Here is a 26,085-nt window from a genome sequence, read left to right as displayed (position 1 = left end):
AAGTACCATTGATTCTCTAATGAACAATTTGTTTATGGTCCAATCATAAACCAAGTTCCTTCCAGGCTAGTAAAAGGGTGAGGTCCCATTATTCAAGACCTTGATTCAGCACTTAAGAGAGCTATTCATCTCCTTACCCTAAGGCAAGAAAGAGTGAGTTTCATCTTGTGTAATTATGTTCTCAACTCCCCACTCGGTCAAGCCCAAAAAATGGTAGACTTATTAAGTTAGTGACTGAAAAACACCTGAAACGTGCTTTTCTTACCTTCAGATTTGGAGCTAATATTTCTAGTTTGTGTGATTTGACGTGGTTGAATTAGTTCATTTCAAGAAACTCGGTCATCAGAGCAAGTTGAGCTTATTTGGATGAAAATTGGTGCAAATGTCTAAAAACAAGGACCCCAAGACCATCCAATGCAAAGAGAAGTGAAGGAATAAGTTCATCATTTGCTAAGTGTTGAAACAAAAAGGAGCATAAGGCCAGAGCGTAGCTACGCTAAAGACTAGAGAGCTAAAGAAAACAAAGCAACATTACAATGCTGCTGATAGCATCATGATGCTATGAATTGAAATGCACCTGTTACTTATGCCAGTGCTGCAAATCTGTTGATAGCGTTGCGACACTGCGAGTGCTGCTTATAAAACAAGTCTTCTGCTATTGGTGAGAGGAGAGCCAATTCGTGAGATTTTTTACCTATTTGAGAGAGAATCATCTGGAGGATCGAGCCATTGCTGAGATTGATCCAGAACTCAACAACAAAATTTTAGAGATCGAGATCGTGTCACAAGGGTGGTGAAGAGAGATTGCATTACTTATCTTTCTACCTTTCTTGTTTTCTATGATGTTTTTTTTGCTTTGGATATTTTGTTTTTAGAAACATGAGTAGCTAAATCTCTCAATTATAGGGTGTTGTTATTGCTATAAATTCATTTGAGTAGATTATTAACGTTTGAATTAATTGTATGGTGATTGAACTTTAAGTTCTCCATGTGAATCTATATGTTTGATTGGTCATTAAACGAATGTACGTTAGGATGAATTTTTTGCTTGAGAAAGAGAAGTTTGGCTGGAACTAAGTAATTAATCTATTGTTCAACAATACATGAGAATAATTAGAGAATAGTAGGGGCTGAAAATAAAGGAACATAATGCGACATGATTATAACAGTGAGGAAGAGATTCAATTTGGTATAATTATACTATAACAGGTTGAACTTGAAAAGTGATATCCTGATCATAGACTTCTAGGCGCATTCGATCTAAACAATTGATTCATATGTTAATAATTGATTGGAATTTCATAGCAAACAACACCCTAGATTCATTATCTCATTGAATTCTTAGTCTTGTTTTCTTGTTTAATTAAGCTTCAACAACGAACTTTTCTGGTCGATTGTCCAAATAAAATTAGCTCACAATTAACAATAGCTAGCAAATCTTTAGATCTAATCTTTGAGGACGATACCTCATTCGGGATTTTATTACTATGATACGTACGCTTGCGTGTTGCTGTTAGTGACTTGGTTCACTCTCACTCATACAAATCAAAGAACAAACCCTCATAGGTAGGAGTTCATAACTAACTTAAGATTGGGATTGAGTTACATATTGTAATCTTGTGAAATATTAATCTCTTCAGTCAAAGTTATTACAAATAGAGAATAATTATTTCGCGGTTCAATCTTATACAAACTCTTTGTATAGGTATTGCCACTCGCATGTCTCCATATGAACAAGTTGGATCATATAGTTTGTAACACTTACAAAGTCGGTCGTATCCATAGTGTCACCAGGATAAGACACGTGACTTATCCATAGACTATATACCCTTTAGGTTATTACTTGAATATGATCCACCTATATGTCAACTACATACTATTCAAGTTCCATGTAATCACCTTAGATTTTATTATAATGGATAATTCATTATTGCATATTTATATTCAAGAGGCAAATGCACTTTTGATCCCTGAGGTTTGAAATTTATGTCTATTTGGTCCCCGAAGTTTCAAAACAAACACTTTAGTCTCTCACGTTTTCTAAATGTTTCTAAATAGTCTCTGACGTAACTTTTAGCTAACGAAATGCTTATTAAACTATTATGTGCTGACGTGGATGCTAAACGTTATCGATGATGTGTCACTTTTATAAGATTAATTGGAAATTAAATTAAAATTTAACTTAAAATATAAAGAAAAGTTATTTAAAATATTTAAAAAATTTTGAAAATACATCTACCCCTAATTGCAGTAGAAAAACTTCAAAATGGGATGTGAACCTTCTACGTTTTGGTTGGTCAACCGGCGACGGACGTTGAAACCCTCTTCTACCTCCACCAGTCGCCGCATGTTATCCTCTCCTATCTAATCCTTGGAGAAACTTCCCTTCCTCTTTTCTTCACTAGTTTAGACTTTGAAGCCTCATTCTCTGTGGGATTTTTCTTTAATTTTTTATGCATTATACTTTTTTTCTTCTCCATAAAATATCAGTTTTTCATTAAAAAGAATTATTGGTAGAAATTTCAGAATTCTAACCTTCGTGAGGATGCCTATGCTTGATAGTACTGTTTTTTAGTTTTTTGTTTGCATAATGAGGATTTTGAAATCAACTTCAATTGAAATTAAAGATTTGAATGACCAAGGTTGAACGGACTAGATACCAATAACACATCGCCTACAATTTTTTCTTACTCCTTTTTTATGAAAATTTTTGCTCCATGCATTTCTTTTAGTCTCTGTTATTCAAATGAAAACTTTCTAGAATTTTCAATGGCCAGGGTTGAATGATTTGGAATATTAAGGTCTTAAATTTGTGGAAATTCTTCTCGGAACATTCACTATAGGAGATAAAAAATGGTTAAACATTTTCATTAGTCGTCTTCTTAATTACTAATCAGGAAGAGTTAAGACATACGTAACCACACTGTGACCCTAGATTAACTATAATTCTCTTCTTTGCAGGCCCAAACTGTTCAGCATAAACGGTCTACCTCACTTCAAGACTCAAGCAACACTATATCCTTTAAGCTTCAAAACTTCAGTCGTTTACCTGTATGCAAGCTGAATCGTGTAGACGATGCTTAGAGGAACTAGACGATAGTTCGATAGTGTAGATGATACTAAGAAGCACTAGACGATCTTGTAAACGATAGTTGAGTGGAACTAAACGATCGTGTAGATGATAGTTGAAGAACTAGACAATCGTATAGACGATGCAAAGTAGAGCTAGACGATCGTTTAGACAATGCTAAGAAGCACTAGACGATCGTATAAACGATAGTTGAGTAGACGATCGTATAGATGATAGTTGAGGAACTAGACAATCGTATAGACGATGCAAAGTGGAGCTAGACGATCGTTTAAACGATGCAAGAGGAACTAAACGATCATGTAGATGATATTTAAGAAAAAGCTAGACGATCATTGAGAAAGAAAGAACACAAGAATTTAAGTGGTTCGGCTAAAGGCCTATGTCCATTGTGTAAAAAGGGAGGGTATCTTTTATTGTTTTTTCTTTCAAACTTCTTTACAAAATGAATGCTCTCGCTCTCTGCTACTCTCTCATTCTTTTCACCTTTTATACGACTTTAATTTTTAACGGAAAAAGCTCTGGTGGTTACAACAAACAAAATAGAAAGAAGATGACAACGATAAACTACCTTCTACTTCTTTTGCCTTCGGTTCTTTCTATTACAATCTCCACCTTTGTAAACATTTAGAGAACCTTTCCTTTTTTGCTTGTAGAACTGATCTTGAGCTAACTTTTTCAGGTAACTCAAACCTAAGGAGGTCCAAGCAATGACTAAGCTTGCTTTGAGGAACTGTCTTGGTCAATATATCAGTCGCACTATCTGAGGTATGTATTTTTACTACCTCAACTTCCCCTTTCTCAATCTCCTGCCTGATAAAATGGTACTTGATGTCAATGTGTTTAGTTTTGTTGTGAAACTGTTGATTTTTGGACAAGTAGATTGTGCTCTGATTGTCACAATATATTCTCACTTTAGTTTGTGTAATGCTGAAATCGTTTAGTAATCCCTTCAGTCATAAACCTTCTTTGACAGCCTCAGACAGAGCTATAAATGTTGGGGTTGATGCCCTAAAGTCTCATGTTCTGTAGTTTGTAAACAGTATATACGAACACTTGTGATTGTTAATATATGATATTTACTTCACACCTTGTTGTTTTGCTCATTTACTTGTTTTATTTGCTTTACCAAAAACCAATAAACATAAAATCCCTGATTATCTGTATGTGACTCAAGCATGTATGTGGTGACATACAAGTGGATCATGTCTTGAGTGATAACCAAAATGGTCTATAGTATATGGATAGAGGAGGGAAACCTTATCATGGTAATGCTACGGACACGGCTCACTTTATGAAATGGTCACAAGTGTTGTGACTTGCCACAGATGATTTGATCTTGATCATTCGTGTTGGGGACATGTGAGCGGGGGCATCCTATACAAAAAGTTTGTATAAGACCTGATCACGAAGTGCTAATGTCTTGTTATATAACATCGTTCATGACAGAGACTTCTTTTCACTAGGATGACCATAGGTAACATGACCTCAATCCTGAGTGAGTTGGGAACTCCTGCCATTGAGGACGGTCCTTTGATTTGTATGGGTGTGAGTGGCCAAGTCGCCGATTCAAACCTACCATTTTGGGGAGACGTCCGATTTGGGAGCTGGGAACTCAACTATATAAGATGGAATTCACTCCTTCCCTAAGGTAGGGGTAAGTAGATAGATGGCTCCCTTAAGGGTTGATTTTGAGGCTTGAACGATGTGGCACCACACACCTTCTCTTGGTCCGAGAGGTGTTCACACATGATTGGACTATGTTATATTATTCATTAGAGGAATCAGTGATACTTAAGGAGTGAGATGTAACTACAGGGACAAAATGGTAATTTGGCCCAACTGTACTTACGAGCATCTGTGAAGGGTCATCGTACTCATGAATGGTTATATCCGATGGACACAAAAATATATCTGTGGTAAGAAGAGTTCAGCTATTGGTTTTTAGTGGAATGCCTGACAATTAACGAATAGTAGATCTCATGGCTAAAGAGTTTAGTCAGCTATTCACGGATCGTTAGAACTTCGAGCCACAGGTCCATTAGGTCCCCTGGGTAGCTTGGATAAATTCAAGAACCAGTGTTTGGGTTAATTTCAAATGTTCAAATTGACAAGAGGAAGTTCGATTATATATAATATAATTGGACTAGTTAATTATATATGATATAATTGGCTAAATGTATGATATACATTATTTTGGAGGAAATTAGATATAAATATGATTTATATCAAGTAAAAGAAAAATACTATAGTAGATATATGATATCAAACTATAGGATATAAATATAATATGATTATATTTATTAAATAAATTAATTGATTGATTATTTAATAATTAACCAATTAATTCACGTATGAACGTGGGAACGTGGGGGCCGCGAAGGTTAAGGTAACCGACGGGTTAAAGATTGAAAATTGTTTTCATTTTGATTAATTAATTTAGTCGCTTTGAGACCCTGTACCCTAAAAGAAACCGTGAAAGATCGATCGCCGAGAGCCTGTACGATAGATTCTCATTCGTCTAAACGATCGTCTAGTTCATGCGTTCTCTAAACGATCGTATACCACTTTCCTAAACGATCGTCCAGTTTTTCCTAAACGATCATGTAGTTTTACTATACGATAAGCGTCCTTGCTATACGATAGTAGAGTTCTTCTCATACGCACTTGTTGTCTACACAAAATCTTCTCTTCCATCTTCTACCAAACTCACCAGAGCCCACTCTCTAGGTTGTTGACGTCGAGGATACCTGGGTTTCCCTTGTGGTGGTATTGTCCCTGAAGTCTTGTTCGTGTACGTTCGAATCGTGCAGTAACAGTCGAGAGACTCGCCGGGTGCTAGTAGATAGGTGGAGTTTTCCTCTGCTATGGGTTTACACAAACGAAGATCGTCTTCCTCTGGTGTGAACCCCTTTCTCTATGTTTTATCGTATTCTGAGCATGTTGTTGTTGAGTTTAATATGCATAGCTGTTAGTATAGCATGTATATCATTTATATTCCAGTCACTGTGAAATCGGAGTGATCTAAACTCACTCATGGAACTCTCGATTTGAGATCCTTCAATAAACTCAGCTTCTGTTGTAGATAGGGCCACAACAGATTGCAGACTTTCTTTCCAATTTATTAGATTGTTTTCCCATAGGAAAACATATCCAGATAGTAAGTGTCTCCTATCTAGATCCCCTACATAATCACATCCACATAATCATACATTTCATCATTAGAGGGGTCATTCTGTTTGTATAAGATTCGAGCTTCCTTTAATGAACAAAGATACCTTAGTATCCATTTAATTGCTTCCCAATATCGTTTACCAGGATTGGCCATGTATCTACTGACCTAACTTAGCGTAGGACAGATCTGGTCTGGTTGAAGTTATTAGATACATCAATGATCCCACTGGCTGGGAGTAGATAATTGCCTTCATATGGTTAATGTGATCCTCATCTGTGCTCTTAGGACTATTAGCAGCTGAGAGTTTAAAATGAGGTGCAAGGGGAGTGCCAATAGGCTTAGCACCATCCATTTTGAACCTCTGTAGAACTTTCTCACAATAATCAAATTGACTTACATACAATCTATCTTGATTTCTTTCTCTATTGATTTCAATACTAAGAATCCTTCTAGATTCCCCTAGGTCTTTCATGTCAAACTCTTTCTTTAGTAGGGCCTTGACTTGCCCTAAAACTTCTTTGAAACTTTCAGCCAACAACATGTCATCTACATATAGGATTACATACATTGGTTCTTGAAAGCTTTCAAAAGTTGGTATACACACACCAGTGATAAGAGCTTCTCTTGAATCCCATTTTAGAGATCACCTCATCAAATCTGTCATACCAACACCTTGGTGACTGCTTGAGCCCATAGATTGATTTGTTTAGTAGACACACCAAGTCTTCTTCTCCTTTCTTCACATACCCTTGAGGTTGTTTCATATAGATAGTTTCATTCAACATTCCATGTAAAAATGTTGTCTTCACATCCAATTGGTCTAACTCCAAGTCCTTTTGAATAACTAGGGAGATGAGTAGCCTAATGGACGTGTGTTTTACAATAGGAGAAAAGACCTATGTATAGTCAATCCCTTCCTTTTGTGTGAACCCCTTTGTAATAAGTCTTGCCTTGAATCTAGACTTTTGTACCCTTGGAATTTCTTTTTTAAACTTGTATATCCACTTACATGAAATAAGTTTGTACCCTTTAGGTACAGGTACTAGTTTACAGGTATCATTTAGATTAAGAGACCTCATTTCATCATTCATGGCCTCAATTCATTGTCTAGCATTAGAGCTGTTTGTAGCTTCATCAAAACTAGTGGGTTCATTGTTACTTAGTGAAATGGCAGCACTCAAAGCAACACTAGCATAGTCAGATTCTAAATACATTGCAAGGGGCACAATGGTTCTCCTTGTCCTATCCCTTGCTAAAGAGTAGTTTTGTAGGTCTCCTTATGTCTTTTCTTGTTCTCTTGACACAAATTCACTTGTCTCGACAATGTCTTCACCTTTAACTTCTAGAATCTGAGAAAAAGTAGAAGCTCCCTGTTCACTTTGAGACTCCACCTCAAACCTTGTACTATTGGTCTTAGACATAGGTGTAGGTTGTTGCTCGGATAGCATGAACATCTCATTTTCTCTGAACACAACATCTCTACTGTTGATACATCTCTTCTCAATAGGATGCCAATGTCTGTATCCTTTCACTTCAGGTGTAAAACCTATAAACATGCACCTAATAACCCTTGGTTTCAGCTTACCTTGACTTTGATGCAGATACCCTCCACTCCCAAATATTTCAAATGTTCCAACTTGGGAGGCTTTTCTGTCCATCTTTCTTCTGGTGTTTTCAGCTCAATAGACTGATGTGAATATCTATTTAGAGTGTAGACTGTGTAGGACATTGCCTCTACCCAATATTTCTCAGGCAAAAAAGCATTAGACAGCTGGCATCTCACTCTTTCAAGCACTGTTTTGTTGAGTCTTTTAACAACTCCATTTTGTGGAGGTGTATACCTCACTGTTCTATGCCTTACAATTTCATTCTCTCTGCAAAACAAGTTAAACTCTTCTCCACAAAACTCTAAACCATTATCAGTTCTCAAGTGTTTAATGTATTCAAAGGTTTGTTTTTCAATCAAGGTTTTCCATTCTTTAAATTTCCCAAACACTCCATCTTTGGTTTTTAGAAAATAAACCTAACTCTTTCTTGAATAATCATCAACAAAATAAAGGAAATACCTTGCTTCACTTAGTGAAAGAAAGTGTGTTGGACCCTATAGGTCAGAATGCACATATTCAAGTATCTCTTTTGTAGTAGTTTGTCCTTTATGGAAGCCTTGCCTAGTTGCCTTGCCAAGGATGCAATGTTCACAAAACTTCAAGCTATCTCCAATCCCTTTAGGAAATATCCCTTGTTTGGAAAGAACTTGCAACCCTTTCACATTGATATAGGATAGCCTCGTGTGTCAGAGCTCATCCTCTGTAGGATCTTCATCTGAATCCATCAAGGTTGACTGTGTCATCTGCACATCCTTAATGACATACAAGTCATTTACTTTAGTAGCCACCAACACCACCTTTAAGTCTTTGATTATCTCAAAGGTGGCTCAAACTCCTCTATATTCGCAACCAATGGAGTCAAACATCCCCAATGATAGAAGATTTTTCTTTAAGGTAGGAACATGCCTCACATTCTTGATTAACTTCATTGAACCATCTTGTAACTTCAAGGAAACAGACCTAATACCAACTGCCCTACAGGTATTATTATTTCCCATGTAAATCAGTCCTCCATTCCACTTCTTGTAGGTACAAAACCACCCTTTAGATGGTATCATATGAACTGAACAACCAAAATCTATAACCCAATCTTGAGCCTCCATAGAATTCTGCTCAGCACATTCTTCAGTTGCCGCCAAGGCATCTGAATACACAAGGGAATTTTCCCCTACAGTTGCCTCTATCTGTTTTCCTTATTTGTTCTGTTGGTTCAATTTTCTCTTTAAGGCACAACAACCTTTCTTCATGTGTCCAAGTATGTGACAAAAATGACACTTGATTTTTGACTTGTCACCCCCATTCTGTTTGCCCTTCCCGTTGTTCTTTGTTTTCCCTTTTGAAAACAAACCTTCTTCTCCTTGTTGATCTTTCTTGCTCATCTGTAATTCTAGCTCTCTAACTCTGATTACTAAAATAATTGCTTCAGTAATGATCCTTTCTCTACCATACTTCATTGTCGTGTTAACATCTTTAAACGAGTCTGGTCAGGAGTTTAGTAGGATAAGAACCTCATTTTCTTCCTCAATGTTGTCTCCTATTGATCTGAATTCTGATGACATTCTCTTGAATTCGTTTAAATTTTCAGTGAGGGATTTTGCAGCATCCATCTTATATGTGAAGAATATTTCCCTCAAGAAATCTTTATTAGGAAGATCTTTGTTGAGATAAATCTCATTTAATTTGTTCTAGAGATCATAAGCAGTTTGTTGGTCAACTATCTGCCTTAAAACAATAGTTCTATAGGCATTTACCTCTATTGTCTCTTTTTCTACATCTGTGAGTATTTCAGGGTATTTTGTTGGGTCTGTGATGGCTAGACTTCTGCTGTCTCAATACTGCCTTGATCTTAGCTTTCCACAATTCAAAATCTGTCTTTCCATCAAACTTTTTAATTTCAAACCTGGTTGTTGCCATTCTTCAATTTCAAGATTGACTTGTCTGAATTTTTGTATGCAAGAATTCAAATCTTAGATCAGTCTTGATTTATTCTCCGAGCTTTGATACCACTTGTGACCCTAGATTAACTATAATTTTCTTCTTTGCTGGCCCACACTACTCAGCATAAACGATCTATCTCACTTCAAGACTCAGGGAAGACTATATCCTTTAAGATTCAAAACTTCAATCGTCTGCCTACATGCAAGCTTAATCATGTAGACGATGCTCAGAGAAACAAGATGATAGTCAATAGTGTAGACGATAATAAGAAGCACTAGACGATCGTGTAAACGATAGTTGAGTGGAACTAGACGATCGTGTAGATGATAGTTGAGGAACTAGACGATCGTATAGATGGTGCAAAGTGGAGCTAGACGATAGTTTAGATGATACAAGAGGAGCTAAACGATCATGTAGACGATACTTAAGAAAAATCTAGAACACAAGAATTTAAGTAGTTCGACCAAATATCTATATCCACTGTGCAAAAAGAAGGGGGGAGGATATCTTTTATTGCTGCTTCTTTCAAACTTCTTTACAAAATCAATGCTCTCGCTCTCTGTTACTCTCTCATTCTTTTTACCTTTTATACAGGCTCTCATTTTTAACAGAAGAAGCTCTGGTGGTTACAACAAACAAAACAGAAAGAAGACGACAACCTTCGGTTCTTTTTGTTACACACACAAAGCAATAAAGTATAAAATTTCAACATATTCATAATTTTAATTCCAAAATAAATACAACATGAAATATCTTGGCTTCGATATATACAAAAGACAACATTCCAAAGCATTAAAAGACAGTATACCAAGATTGTATGTGGTCTTAACATTCTCAAATTACCAACAAGAGGTTAACAAAACACCCCTTTTACAAAATAAAATACTTAGTCCATAATGTGTGGTCCAAAAAGTTCGATTTGAAAAAGTCTCCAAAGAATTTCTCCATTTGCTACAAAATAAAGGTTGATTCCTATCGTTGTTGTGTGGTTAATTCTGAATGTTGAGCCATTTTTTAGTCTTGGGTTGATGTAGCTCCAGAAATTTGAGGTTGTGAAGAATCTCCATTTTAGACAGGATAAATGCATTTAAGTTACATGAAGACATTGAAAATTAAAAAGATTACATAATGAATTGAATAAGTTATTTACCTTGTTTACGATAGTGAATCTGATGAAAGTTGTTTCTCCTTTAGTTTGCTTCCTCCTCCTAGCCATCTATCCTTCACATGATCGAGAATTATGATCTACACCTTTACATTTACTACATCAAATAGTTGATCCACAACACTTAAATCATCAGGAAGAAGCCTCATCCACATCCCTCTTCCTTTGTCGTCTTGGTCTTCCTAGTGGCCTTCGTATTATTAATGGTTGTATCGAGTCATAATTTGATTAGGCCATAAGTTTGATCCATTAATAGGTTTTAAAAAGAATGAATACATTTTCATCAATGTTTCTTTAGAGTGCTAGTCATGCACAAATTCTTCGAGCCGTTTTCTAGGTAGAGTATACATTGAAAACATGATGGAAAGGTATTCCTGTCAAATCCAACCATCTAGAACTACATTCTCTTTTATCTACATCAATAGAATATTGATCATTACGTCTTTCAATCTTAAATTTCATATCTCCACCCCATGTAAAAGTATAAGTCCTAGAAACATGTTTCAGATTATCCAACTTATTTTGGATCTTAATGAAGGAATCAAATTCCTCGCGGAAGCGCGTGAACGCCCTACAATCGAAATTCAATTTGAAACACACAAAATACAGAGAAAATTCATACAGAATTATACAAAAGATAAACATTATAAAACCTATAAGCATGTGGTTCTAAAAAGAAATGGAAGAAGAAGATTACTTACCCTTGTAGAAAACATCTTCTTGTTTTTGCTCTCTAAAAAACCGTAGAACTCTTCTGCACTAATAATAGAAATCTACGTAGAAAGGTCCTCTTCTCGTTTCACCTAATCCCGATGGTTTTCAGCGTCAGAAAAGGTCCAAATTATTGTAGTATACCTAATGAACAAGACACCACCACTTGGAGCCTTTGTTATTCTCAAATAAAAGATAGGAAGTGTAGTCACCATTTTGCTTTTGGGAGAAAGAAAAGACAGAGAGATTTGAGAGAGAGTGTTTAAAGAATTCTTGTCAGAGAAAAACAATATTTCTTTTAATGATCACTCTCTCAAAACCTCCTCTCTTTTCTTTCAAAACCTTATTTTCTTTTTTCTTTTTTTAAAATGAGAGATGAAGTGGGAGTTATTTTTTTGAAAAATAACTCTCCACTTATGTGGAGTTATTTTAATTAATTTAAATTATATGTTAAACTACTTTAAGATATAACTAAATTAATAAGATTAATTAATATTTAATTAATCAATCATTTAAATATCATATATTTAATATGGTTTAAATCTTATTAAAAAAATCAATCTCTCATCTAACTTATAATTTTAATATGAATCATATTTATATTAATTTTAACCTATAATATTTATATGAATCTAATTCATGTGAATAATATTTGAATCTTATTCAAATATTTATATCTCAATATTATATATTTTAATTATAAATAATATTTTTAATTAACTATATACTATTAGTATTTTTACCACGTGTAACACACATGTATATTCAAAATATCAAATATTTTTTAAAATATTATTCAATATAATTGTTTTCTAAAATTACTTAAGACTATTTTTATAAATTCATGTACTAAAAATATTAAATATTCATATAATATAATTTTTTTATTGGTTAATATAATATACTTTGTTTGAATAAATATTAGGGGTGTTCAAATGATCCGACAATCCAGACTAAATTATAAAGGTAGAGTTAGGTTAATTTTAAATTTTGATTGAATTGAGTTAATTTTTTTTTATGTTTTTTTGGATTGGTTTGGGTCTCGGGTTATATCTTTTAAAAATTCGTGTTGACTCAACCTAATCCGAATTATTAAAATTATACCTACCTACCCCTATATATATATATATTACAACTTTTTAGGTTTTAGGGTTTCTGTGGTGCCGAAGCCGCTCCTTTACAAAGTCCCTCTCCCTTGTTCGCTGTCTCTCTTTCAGACTGAGTCCCATCCCCTTCGTCCCTCTTTCAAATCTTCGACATCAACTTCGATTTCCGTCTGCTGTGTTGTTTACCTCCCCGGCTTTCCCTCTTTCAAGTTTCGATTTTGTCTGCCTTTCGTCTCTATCCTCTTTCGATTTTCTGGACCAGTACCAGTAGTCTTTCACTTCAGTCGTGCAGTTCGTTAGTTTCTTCAGTCGTTCCGTTCGCCTGCTTCAACCCGAATTACTTTTGTTCGTTAGCTTCAACCGTTTCGTTCATTTATCTACTTCTTTTGATCGGTAAGTTTCTTCGCTAGTCTACTTCTTTCGTGAATAATCTTCGTTATTCTACTTCATTTATCTACTTCTTTCAACCGAAAACTCAATTCAATCCGAATTTTAAGGATTAGATCAGAGACCTATTCGATAGACAATCTGACCCACCCACTGAATTTTTGGGTTGTCCAAAAAATAATCCAACCCATCCCTAATAAATATTAGGAGAAATTTGTACAGGTCCAAAATGTTTAGAGACCTATTTGATAGACAATCTGACCCACCCACTCAATTTTTGGGTGTCCAAAAAATAACCCAACCCATCCCTAGTAAATATTAGGAGAAATTTGTACGGATCTAAAATGTCAATTGATCATTTTTTAAAAAATAATGTCTAATTGACCTTGATGTCATCGCCTTACCAAATTACTTAATTTGCCCTTACTTCGTTCTTACCTTTTTATTGAGAAAACCCACCAAAACTAAACTATTATTCATTCAAAATTTCCAAGGCTAACGAATTTATTTCTCATAAACAAAAAAAACTATTTCCGGCTTGCAAACGATTCTACTTCCGGCTTTCAATCGAATCTTATCGGTAAGTCTTTCTTTCAATATGGTTTTTTTGTTTGTATTTTTGGTTTTCTGTGGTTGATGTGTTCTGTGGTTGAAGACGAGTAGAAAGAGTTTGTGAGACACTGGAGAGATAAGTGAACCTATGGTTTTTTTGTTTGTTTTTCTGGGTGTTATGTGGTTGAAGAAGAGTAAAAAGAGAGAATGTGAGGGAGATAAGGGAGAGTGATATTGGAGAGATAAGGGAGAGTGATATTGGAGAGAGCGAGATTGTGAGAGAGAGCGACATCGGCGAGAGCCACTCTAGCGAGAGCGATGCCAGCGAGATCCATTCTAGCGAGAGCGATGCTAGTGAGATCAATTCTAGCGAGATTTAAATAGAACGTTTTTTTACATTTTTTTTCTGAAGGAGTTTACTGATTGAATTTATTAATAAATGTAGAAGTGATTTAAGATGGCTATACATTTTAGAATAGCTGAAGGTGATAGATTTCCCGGTCAAGTAACCAGCTTGGCCCACATTGCCAATGCAAACAAGATTGTCAAAGAGAAGCTCACGCCAACGCAGTTGGCCATGTTTAAGAGAACAGTTTTTGGGCGATTTGTTGACGTTGATATGGTGTTCAATAGCCCAATTGTCCATCACATGTTGCTTAGAGAAGTGAAGAGGACAAAATCAGACTCAATGACATTCGCTGTCTGTGGGAAGCTTGTCACCTTTTCGAAGGATGACTTTTTGGTGATGACTGGTTTGTGGCAATCCCCATCACGAGTTGATCGGAACCAACAGTCCTCATATGAACTTGCCATCAAGTATTTTGGCAATCGAGTGACGAAAGACACTTTACACCTTCGTGAACTCGAAGAAAAATACAAGGACTTAGAGTTTGAAAACGATGATGATGCTGTGAAGATAAGTCTAGTTTACTACACTGAGGTCGCAATGATGGGGAAAAACAAGCAGAAAAATGCAGTCGACCTCAAACGTTTCAAAGACGTTCTGAGCTTGGAGTACTACAATAGTCTTGATTGGGGTACCATTATCTGGGAGAGGACATTGGATGCCTTAAAGACTGCCTTGAATGACAAGAGCAGTCTTTACAAGATGAGGGTCAAATCAAATAAAAACTACGTTGTGAAGTACTCCTTACGTGGATTTCCACAAGCGTTTCAGGTAAATTTGATTAACATATTAATCATGTTATTTGATCTAACATTACTATTGTTCTTAATATATTTAAAATTTTATTTAGGTATGGACGTACGAGATCCTAGCTTCATCGATAGCTGGGAACATTGCGGAGCGAGGGAGCAAGGTGGCTTTGCCCCGCATATTACGATGGTCATGCTCCCACTCGGTGTCCTTCAAAGTACTCGAGAGGGAGATATTCGAGTCTAACAATGTAAGTTTACTCTATGCATAACATGTTTATCTGGTTGTTAAATTGACACTAACCAGTTTACTGAGTTGTTAATGCAGATAAAGGTTAAAGAGGGCACTGTGATGTCAAATGCTGAAAGGAAGTTTCGGGATACCCCGGTGGAACGAAGACCTATATTTGAGCTAGGTGCGGATGATGATAGTTTTGAAAGTGGCTCAAGGTCGACGAGTGAGGGGGGTAGTCCCGAGAGTGAAAGAGACGACGATGACCATCGTGGAGATGCCAATGATAAGGTTGTCAAGGTGGAGGGAGGGGATGATCCTGAGCATTCTGAGCACGAGGATGCTGAATATGGAAGGGTGGAAGAAGGGACATACACACGTAGTGATGATATGTTCAATGATATGATGGGGAACGTACGCGAGGAGGACGAGTTGAACCAAGTTGATGTCATTCATATGGACTTCGGTACAAAGCGTCCTGTGAATGAGGAGTGTCCTGAGTGTCCTGCCCACCGCAGGGAGGGAGCCAATGCAAACGAGTCTAGTTATTCGTACCTGCGGTCCATTGACAACGCACTATCGAGGTTGGATGGCCGTATATCGGGTTTAGATAGTCGTGTCTCCAGTATGGAGGAAAACATGACTGAAATGAAAGGGCAATTATCGACCATCCTTTCATTATTGCAGTCTATGCACAAGGTTTGCATCCTTTTATTTCTTTATGTGTTTAGCTTTTACGTGTTCGTGAATTCACAATTTTCCTTTACTAATTGAAGGGTTCCACGGTGAATGAGGAGACGACCAGGTCACCCATCCCATCTCGGGAGCCTGATACGACTGCGACTGACACTCCCATCCCCATCCCCCTTCTACAGCCTGATATCACCCCTTCACTTATTCCCAACCCCCCTGTACAGCTCGATACCACCATTACCACGTCATCACCGATTGACATCGAACCTATACAGGTCAACGTCCCACAGACAGAGCCCGATATGTCTGCCTTATTCACCATGCCACCTACAGAGGCTGACATGTCTGGCATCCCAGAGGCAGCCACTTCTGGGATTGTTACGACCACAGAAAGAGTTCCACTGGTGAGTAATTTATTAATCAATAATCTTTGTTTATATTTTTATATTTCTTGATGAGTAACGTTTTGTTATCTGTTTGTGTAGGATTCTCGAAGAATTAGTCGTAAGAGAAAATCGATTGACAAATATACACCCCAGCCCAAGCAAAGAAGAAAAGTGTGGCTAAACTTCCTCTCCCAGGTGTAGCTACGTCAACATTCAGATCGATCGTCACATATCACGTAGCACATGCCATTCCACACAATATCATGACAGAAATGATGGGATGGATCTCGGACGACAATACAAACAACGAGGTTCGAGAGAACTCCTTCAAACCACTCAACAAACAATTCTTCAAGGAATTGATTACCCCGAATTTGTTGTCGAGTGCGATGTAAGTGTCCTAGCCTTTACGTCGTTACATGTTGGCTATCGTGTACTTTTACTGACATATTCTTTTTTCGTGCAGACCATAAACACTTTATTTTATTTTATGAAAGATAAATTTTATACCCGGCCTGACATGTACATGCATAAGTTCACCATCTTGCCAATTGGTGTAACATTAAATTTTGATATTTCGTTTCTTAACTTCTCATTTCGTTAAGTTTTCTGGTCTTTACTTCTTTACTTAACTTCTCATTTTATTTAACAGAGTCACCTCAATGCTTATGGTGGGGTATTTAAAAGAATAAAGAATAAGTCATTCCTGGAGGCTACCCTAGCTTGGGAAGATGAAGACACGTACAAGGACTACGACATCGGTAAATTTGATGTCAAATGGGCAGATGTGGATTTCGTTTACACGACGATGAATATCAGTGAACACTGGATGGTTCTTGCCATAGACATTAACAGAGGCCACATATTCGTATTCGATTCACTTCCATCATACACACTAATGACAAAGTTGGTGAATTAGCTAGAGCCATTGACGGTCACAGTACCATCTCTATTCACTACTGTGACGTGGATCGATTGAAACCGGACCTGTCCACAGCCCGTTGGAAAATCTCGCGACCTTAGAACGCCGATATATAACACGGGTCGCTTGATTGTGGCATCTTCGCAATAAAACTTCTGGAACACTTGGTGACTGGTGCTGGTCCATCCGTAATCACTCAGGAGAAGATGAGTGAATATAAAATGCAATTAGCATGTCAGCTATGGGCAAACACTCTATATTTTTTATATGTAACATTGTATTTTTTATTCTTTGTAAAAACATTCATTTATTTTTTATGTATGTAAAAACATTCATTGTATAATTGAACATATATTTTTTATGAAAGTTCAAAGTTTAGTATCAGAATTTTATCATAACACCTGGCTACTGCTCTTTTCATTGTATACTTGAATTTTATCAATATCAGAACAGAGCACATCCAAAGCCAATTATACAACACATCCAATTGAAAGAACATTCATTGTATAATCTTTGTTTGTTATCCATTTTGTTTCAAGTATGTGTTCTGTAAAAACATTCATTGTATAATTGGTTTTGGATGTGTTCTGCGATTGTTCTTATCAGTATCAGAATTTTATCAGAACATGTAAGTTCAAAGTTCAAAGTTCACATTAGAATTTTATCAGAACATGCATAATTGAGCTTAGAACATTATATGGTTCAAGGTTCAAAGTTCAAAGATTGAGAGAGCGAGATGTTGAGAGAGAGTGAGATTATGAAAGAGAGAGAGATTGAGAGAGCGAGATTGTAAGAGAGAGCAAAATTGGGAATGAGATTGTAAAAGAGAGCGAGATTGAGAGAGAGAGAGCGAGATTAAGAGAGAGCGAGATTGTAAGAGTGAGCGAGATTGAGAGAGCGAGATGTTCAGAGAGAGCAAGATTGTGAGAGAGAATGAGATTGAGAGAGTATTTGTTATCCATTTTGTTACAAGTATGAAGATTGAGAGAGCATGAAGTCATTGTTTTTACACGTATAAAGATTGAGATATGTATTTGTTATCCATTTTATTTCAAGTATGAAGATTGACAGTGTATGAAGTCATTGTTTTTTGTTATATGTATGAAGATTGAGAGAGTATTTGTTATCCACTTTTGTTACAAGTATGAAGATTGATAGAGTATGAAGTTATTGTTTTTTGTTTTCAGTATGATTCATTTTTGTTACAAGTATGAAGACTGAGAGAGTATGACGATGGAGAGAGTATGAAGATTAAGAGAGTATGAATATTGCTATTATATAAATACTCTAGCTTGTTATTATTTTTTGTTTACAAGATGAAAGTATGAAGTATCAAGTGTTACAAGTATGAAGTATGAAAAACAATGAAGTAGTTTTCCACTCATCAAGCTCGACCAGTTGTAGTTTTCTTGCTTCCCCTACTGCTTTTAAATCAAAGTTCAGCTTCTTCACCGCCCACAGCGCTTTATTCTCTAGCTCAAGTGGTAAATGACATGCTTTACCAAACATCAACGCATACGGTGACATGCTTATCGGTGTTTTGTAGGCAGTTCGGTATGCCCACAGCGCATCGTCCAACTTTGTTGCTTAATCTTTTCGCGAAGGCTTTACCACCTTCAATATCAGTTTGATTTCCCGATTGGACACTTCAGCTTGACCATTCGTCTGTGGATGGTATGCGGTGGCCACTTTGTGGAGTATATTATATTTGCGTAGCAATTCTCTGACAGTGTAATTGACAAAGTGGGTGCCTTCATCACTTATTATGGCACGTAGGGTGCCAAAACGAGTGAAAATATTCTTCCTCAGGAATTTAGATCCTACCGTTGCATTGCTTGCAGCGTATGCTACTGCTTCCACCCACTTGGACACATAGTCGACGGCTAACAAAATGTAGTTTTAACCATTCGATGTTGGGAATGGTCCCATGAAATCAATGCCCCAGGCGTCGAACAACTCCAGCTCTAAAATGATGTTCATGGGCATCGCATGTTTCCATGAAATATTACCCGTGCGTTGGTACTGGTCACACAATCTCTGGCATTCTTAAATAGTGTTGCCCAATAGTACCCACTTTGTAATACTTTCGTTGCGGTGCACTGGCCTCCAAAGTTCTCGCCATATGGTGAATCATGACATTGTGACAATATGCGTTGTTGAGCAGCATTCGGTACACACAGTCGGAGAATCTGGTCTGACCCCCTCTTATACAAATTTGGCTCATCCCAATAATAATATCTGCATTCATACCTGAGCCGCCTCTTTGGTTGGTCGATATAATCTTCGGGAAATTGCTCGCAAACCAGATAATTTACCACGTCTGTGTACCATGGAAATTCTTCACTCTGAAATAGCTGCTCATCTGGGAACACTGCGCTCACCTCTAACTGATTGCGGTCAACCTCAGGATTTTCCAATATGGATAAATGATCTGCAACTTGGTTCTTCGTCCTCTTGCGATCAATTATTTCCATATCGAATTCCTGGAGGAGGAGAACCCATCTTATCAACCTCGACTTCATATTCTTCTTTGTCATTAAATATTTTATCGCTGAGTGGTCAGTATGGATGAGTACTTTTGTTCCTATCACATATGCTCTGAATTTCTCCAACGCAAATATTACTGCAAGCAACTCTTTTTCTGTAGTGGTGTAGTTAGTTTGAGAAGGGTTTAAAGTCTTACTCGCATATGTGATGGGATGCAGTATTGTTTTTTCTCTTCTGTGCTAGCACTGCTCCCATCGCATACCCGCTCGCATCGCACATTAATCCAAAGGGAAGTGTCCAATCTGGTGCGATCAACACGGGCGCGGTCGTCAGTGCATTCTTCAAAATCATGAATGCGTTGCGGCAATTATCATCAAAGTCAAATTTTCTATCGGCCTCCATCAACGCACTCAGTGGTCATGCTATTTTTGAAAAGTCCTTGATAAAACGTCTGTAAAATCCGGCATGTCCTAAGAAACTCCTAACAGATTTTACACTTGTTAAAGGTGAGAGCTTTTCAATTGCTTTAATTTTTGCCTTGTCCACCTCCAACCCGTCCCTAGATACCTTATGCCCCAGCACAATGCCCTCCTTAACCATAAAATGGTATTTCTCCCAATTAAGCACGAGGTTCGTCTCCTCACATCTTTTCAATATCTTCTCCAAGTTGTCAAGACAGACTTCGTATGTGTGCCCATATACAGAGAAGTCGTCCATGAATATTTCTATAGAGCCTTCGAGATATTCTTAAAAGATGGCCATCATGCACCTTTGGAAAGTGCTCGGTGCATTGCAGAGGCCGAACGACATGTGGCGAAAATCAAATGTTCCATACGGACAGGTGAATGAGGTCTTTTCTTGATCTTCGGGAGCAATCATGATCTGATTATAACCGACATACCCATCCAAAAAGTAGTAGTATTCATTTCTAGCTAGACGATTCAGCATTTGGTCAATAATAGGTAAAGGGAAATGATCTTTCTTTGTTGCCGCATTTAGTTTGTGGTAGTCCATGCAAATATGCCACTCGGTGATAGTCCTTTGCGGTATCAACTTGTTATTTGAGTTAGGGACTATTGTCATCCCTCCTTTCTTCGGCACGCACTACACAAGACTGACCCACGTGCTGTCTGCTATCAGATAGATGATGCTCGCGTCTAACCACTTGATTATCTCCTGATTTACGAACTCTTTCATCGCAGGGTTGAGTTTGCGCTGATGTTCGATCGATCCTTTGTGGTTCTCTTCGAGATGAATTCTATGCATACAGTATGCGGGGCTAATTCCTCGAATGTCTGTGAGCATCCAGCCAATTGTTTTACATATTTTCTCAGAATGCTCAGCAGCACATTCTCTTAGTCTTCATTAACTGCAGAGGAAATGATTACCGATAGCTTCTCATTCGGCCCCAAAAATGCATACTTTAGGTGGTTAGGAAAGGTCTTCAGCTCTATTGTTGGTGATTGTTCTAAAGACGGTTGTGTTGTTTTTCTTTCTTCATTCACTGTCGGCTCAACTTCTTGGTTGCGATCATCTATTCTTCCTTGATTGTTTTTTCTGTGATCCCATTGCATGAAACAATGGATGCGATCGCATCTTCATCTTCGTTTTCATCTTCAGGTTTCTCTTCTTCATTCAAACTCTGTTCATTGTCGGATTCATTAAGGTCTTCTTCAATGGATGATGTCAAACTTGAGCTTCTGTCCATTCATGCTCAAGGTGATCTCTCCTTTGTGGACATCAATCTGGGCACGACCGGTTGATAAAAATGGTCGCCCCAGGATGATGGGCACATCTTTGTCTGCTTCATAGTCTAAGATGATGAAGTCTGCTGGCAATATAAATTTATCGATTGTAACCAGCACGTCCTTCACCTTCCCCTCTAGATGCACCAGAGATCTATCGGCTAATTAGAGAGTCACTGTCGTGGGTGCAAGTTGCCCCACATTCAGCTGCTTAAAAATAGACGGAGGCATCAAGTTAATGCTGGCTCCAAGATCGCATAGCGCTTGCCCGAGGTACAATCCTCCAATGGAGCAAGGTATAGTAAAACACCCAGGATCGCGCATCTTTGGTGGGATTATAGATTTTGAGCTCTGCGTCAAAGCCACCGTGGTGAACTTACTAGTGCCTCTCTTCTTTGTCACCATATCCTTTAGAAACTTCGCATATGCAGGCATCTTCTCAATTGCTTCAATGAACAGAATATTAATATGTAATTGTTTTAACATATTCATGAAGCGTTGGTACTGTACCTCGCCATTTTTCTTCTTTTTGAGTCTCTATAGGAAAGGTGGCAACTGTACTCTCACGGTCCCCTGTTCTTTTGGCTCTAAGGTGGACACAATCTCTGGCTCTATCGCTTCTTTTTCTCCTTCCTCTTCTCGAGTCACCGCAATCTCTGGTTCCAGCGCAATTAGAGCAGTCCGACTAGGCTTTTTCTTCTCCCCTACCATAGTCTTTCCACTCTACAATGTCACCACTTTACATTGCTCTTTACCCGTACCCCTGGGTTGTGTGGGAGTTCTGTTGAACTCGGCAGGGCCCCTTGTGGTCTGTTCTTGAGTTCTCCCACAATCTGGCTATCTGTATTTCCAGGTTGCAGATAGACGTCGCTTGGTTTTGAAGCACAGTTTCGTTCTTCTCAATATTTTGCTTCAACAAACTTTCCAAAGAGAAAGATTGCGGCGCCTGCGAACTGCTGGCTTGATTACTTGTCTGACCGTTGCTTCGCGGGAAAAATCCGGTTGGCCCTTCTTTTTGCGCCACTGATTGGAAATTTTACTGCTGATTTTTCCATGCAAAGTTGGGGTGGTTTCTCCACCCAGAGTTGTACGTGTTAGAAAACGAGTTATTCTTCACAAAATAAATTGACTATGGGTTTTGTGGGCATTCCTCCATTGCATGTCCTTCACCACAAGTAACACACCTTGCGGTCATCTGGTTGATTGCATTCACTTGCCCACTATGTGTTGTTGGGCTGTTGATTGCGATTCCTTGTATCAAGTTCATCATCGCAATCATATGACTCTGAAGGGATGCGATAGCACCATTGTTAAGGTCATTATCTTTTATTCTCAATCTTTGATCACTCTCTCTTCAGTCCTCTTGATTTTTAGAGATGCAATCAAGGATGTTCTTAGCCTCATCATATGTTTTATCTAGCAGACCTCCAGCGGCTACAGCATTGGTAGCGGTCTGCGAAACAGGGTTTAATCTATGATAAAAGATCTGGTAATCTGTTGTGCGGGCAGTCTCTTACCAGCCTCTTAAACCTCGCCCAAGCATCGGTGAGCGATTCGTCCATGTCCTGTTCAAAATTGGTTATTAATTTCCTTTTCCTAGCATTCTCAGTTGGTGGGAAATATTTCTTTATAAACTTCTCTACCACTTGCTCCTATGAAGTAATCTCCCCCGGTTCGAGAGAGTATATCCATTTTCGTGCCTGATCACACAACAAAAATGGAAACAAAGTTAGTCAAACTTCTTTGTAGAGATATTTTGGAACACAAAAGTGTTGCAGATTTCTATGAAGCTTCGGAGGTGGGCGCAGCTCCTCGCCACGCCTTCCTGTAAACTGTTCAACAGTCTGGATCATCCGCAGCATCACCGGTTTCATTTCAAATCTCGATCCATCAAGCGTGGGCCTCATGATTCCTGGGGAGAAATCGTAGAGGTTGGGCGATGCATAGTCCTGAATTGGCCTATTACGATCGTTCACCAATAGAATGGGATTCTCCATGACGTTATTTTCATTTGGTGCTCCATTTCTAGGTTGTTCCGCCATGTTGTCTTTATCTAGTTGTTGTTGTTTGGCGACTATCTTTCAATCTTCGTTGGAACGTTCTTTCGATCTCTGGGTCGTAATTCGCCAGAGATTGAAAGCTGAAAAGAAATCAGAAAAATTACCGTTAGCACACTGAATTGCCGAAGTCCCCGGCAATGACACCAAAAACTTGATGCGTTATTTTATGCGGTGAATTAATGAAAGGAATTATGGTGATGGAAAATGCGTTGTGCAACAAGTTTTCTCAGCAGAATCCAAGTATAAATCCTACTGAGTTTCCTGGTAAGTCCAGGGTTGAACTCAGGGACTAAGGAAAATAATATGCGGTAATAATTTTTAAGATCACTTTGCGGTAACAAATAAATTAATAGTTTAGTTGGTTTGTTGGTTGAAGTATAAAAAGTGTGCGGAGGATTTGAAAAAAGATTGATTATGCGCCGATACACTGAGTATGCGGAAGAACGGGTTGAGAAGGTCTTTATCTAGCGTTTCCCAAGGATGCGTTCAAACTATGTGATCATGCTACACTCATGCGACATTAAATCATTCCAATGCAAATGCGGTAACTTCTAATTCTAGGACGCATGTGATGAATGCGATAATGTTCATAGAGCTTATTCCTAAGTCTTTACTTCTTGCCTATGCGATGATGCAAGATGCACACAAAGACAAGATGGCCGCGTATAATCATAACCTATCTCTAGGATGCATGCGATGCGTTAATAGTAAACAGTGCTTATTCCTAAGCTTTTATCTCTTGATTATGCGTTTCTAATCTGACTCTCCCAAGCTTAGATTCTAACCTGACTTTTCCAAGCCTAGATTCTATCCTTAGACTAGCCTCCCGAGTATCTCTAATAAACGAATGATGTATACATAATACAAGATAATCGCATAGAATGAAGATCCCCAATTATGCTAGCTAAGTGCTTCTCAACTCATTCGACAGATTTAGCTACTCATGCGTACTGTATAGAGAGTGAACAGATATAAAGATGTAAATTCTATATCTATAGATAAGTTTAGAGTACAAAATGGCAGTGGAAGATAAGGGTAGAGAGCCTGATAGCAATTCCTTGCTTCCCAAGACTTTTACACTGTTACTCTATTCTGCTCAAAAGATGTTCCTGCTTCCGCAGGAGTTGGCCCTCTCTCTGATCTCGACGCTTCCGACACTCTTCCAAGTTCACCAAAACAATCTCTCGGTACAATCTCACTTCCCTCGCTTCCGCCTCCTAAGTAAAAAACTATGAATAAGGCTACTTATATCTAAAGGGAAAATTCTCTAATTGAGCGTACTCCTTCACTGAATGTGGCCTCTGGTATTTATAGAGCTTTCGGGGTGAAAGACTTCTTCTCTCTTATGATTGCATTGATGGGATGATATTAATTATCTATCTGATGCGCCGAATATTTGTCACTGAAAAGTTGAGTGTACTTGCTACAGTAGTTCGTTAACGGCTTGTAAACTTAATTCGGAATTGACCATCATCAACTTTCTATCCCATCGTGATTTATTACGCTTTTCACCCGGATGCACCCACCAAGTTGCACCGGCTCTATGCGGCAACCTTCTTAAGCAGATATTTGAGAGCGCAAATGACCGCATAGCCTTGCGTTAACCCAATCTTTTGATGCGCTCGACCGTTGATTTCTTTGGATCGCATTTTCTGTCTTGCGTCAACGCATATTCTGCACAAAAATACACAAGTTAGCTATTTTGATGCGATGGACGCATGCGACCGCAATATTGTGAACTTAATGCTTCTGGACACAATTTTGCATACTTTTATCAACGTAAACCTGCATTGTTTAATAACTTAGTACAGTAATAACGTGCATTTCTGCCCGTTATCACCGAAATTTGAATAATTTGTATTAGAATCAATAGATCGCTCGGATGTCAACGATTCACTGCAGTTTTGCCGATTATGTCCGTAGTTCCCACACCTACCACATTTTATTTGTCTGCATTGTTCTCCTCTTGATGGTATTCTTTGTAGTCTTTGTCGTCCGACCTGTACCACTCTTCTAGGAGGTGCAATATTCTTTTTCACATATCCCGGAGGTCTCTTCCATTCAGATATGTGACCAAGTGGATTTATAGGCTCTGCATAAGTAGCTATGAGGAACTCAACGCTATAGAATGGACTGCACAAACCATGGATGGGGATGCTTCGTTCTCATGCAGCCACAATCGCATGCCAACATGGGATACCGAGTAAGTCAAATTCCTTGTATGTGCATTTCTTCGTATGGAGGTTCAAAATACCGTCCAATCCATTGTCCCACACATGGATCCTATAACAATCAATCAGCTCAACTCGATATCGTCTACCTTTGTCACACTCAGTTGCTAATCAATTTTTACAGTAGTCCAAGTGTGACGTCGTTCGAGATACCCAATAATTTCTCCATTCATAAAACCATGACTGGATGAGGCCTCGAACGTGTTCCAACAAGTACATTATGGGCAGCTGTCGATATTCTTTGGTCAATGAATTGAAACGCTCTGCACTATTGGACGTCATGTTATCGTATCTTTGTTCTGTTTGGTAAACAGCGCCCACCTTTCAATACCAATATCCTCCAAATATTTCGATACTGCACCATTTCGAAAAGTACATAATTGGTCCCAGTGTGCTTAGAACTCTGACATGCGAAATGCCCTGGCTGCATCCTTGAACATCCCAA

At 38.0% G+C, this 26,085-nt stretch overlaps 1 protein-coding gene across 10 annotated transcripts; it reads left to right on the top strand.

Moving 5' to 3' along the window:
• The first annotated feature begins 12,832 nt into the window (after positions 1–12,832).
• Positions 12,833–17,515, top strand: LOC150038602 (uncharacterized). 10 transcript variants are annotated; one of them, XR_016524620.1, is made up of 7 exons: positions 12,833–13,183; positions 14,204–14,906; positions 14,986–15,135; positions 15,213–15,815; positions 15,893–16,213; positions 16,295–16,586; positions 16,848–17,515. XR_016524620.1 is itself a non-coding variant. In XM_090307266.1 (6 exons), the coding sequence occupies exons 2-6, from the start codon at positions 14,307–14,309 to the stop codon at positions 16,394–16,396; spliced, it is 1,776 nt and encodes a 591-aa protein (XP_090163392.1). In that variant the 5' UTR covers positions 12,833–13,183; positions 14,204–14,306; the 3' UTR covers positions 16,397–17,515. The 10 variants fall into 10 exon arrangements, 3 of the variants coding, with proteins under 3 accessions (XP_090163392.1, XP_090163387.1, XP_090163388.1); XR_016524613.1 differs by having other exon boundaries at positions 14,175–14,906; XR_016524612.1 differs by having other exon boundaries at positions 14,175–14,906; positions 16,662–17,515.
• The last annotated feature ends 8,570 nt before the right edge of the window (positions 17,516–26,085 follow it).

This window comes from Benincasa hispida, chromosome 1, assembly GCF_027475165.1.
Source record: "Benincasa hispida cultivar pf3 chromosome 1, pf3_genome.v1.1, whole genome shotgun sequence".
Lineage (NCBI taxonomy): Eukaryota > Viridiplantae > Streptophyta > Magnoliopsida > Cucurbitales > Cucurbitaceae > Benincasa > Benincasa hispida.
Note: the sequence above shows the minus strand (reverse complement) of the source record. Positions and strands in the feature narration are given on the sequence as shown.

Bases quoted from the DNA above. Each gene is read 5' to 3' on its own strand.
- LOC150038602 (XM_090307261.1), top strand. From the start codon at position 14,187: ATGGCTATACATTTTAGAATAGCTGAAGGTGATAGATTTCCCGGTCAA. The intron at 14,907-14,985 runs GTAAATTTGATT...AATTTTATTTAG, and splicing joins GATTTCCACAAGCGTTTCAG to GTATGGACGTACGAGATCCT. The intron at 15,816-15,892 runs GTTTGCATCCTT...TACTAATTGAAG, and splicing joins TATTGCAGTCTATGCACAAG to GGTTCCACGGTGAATGAGGA.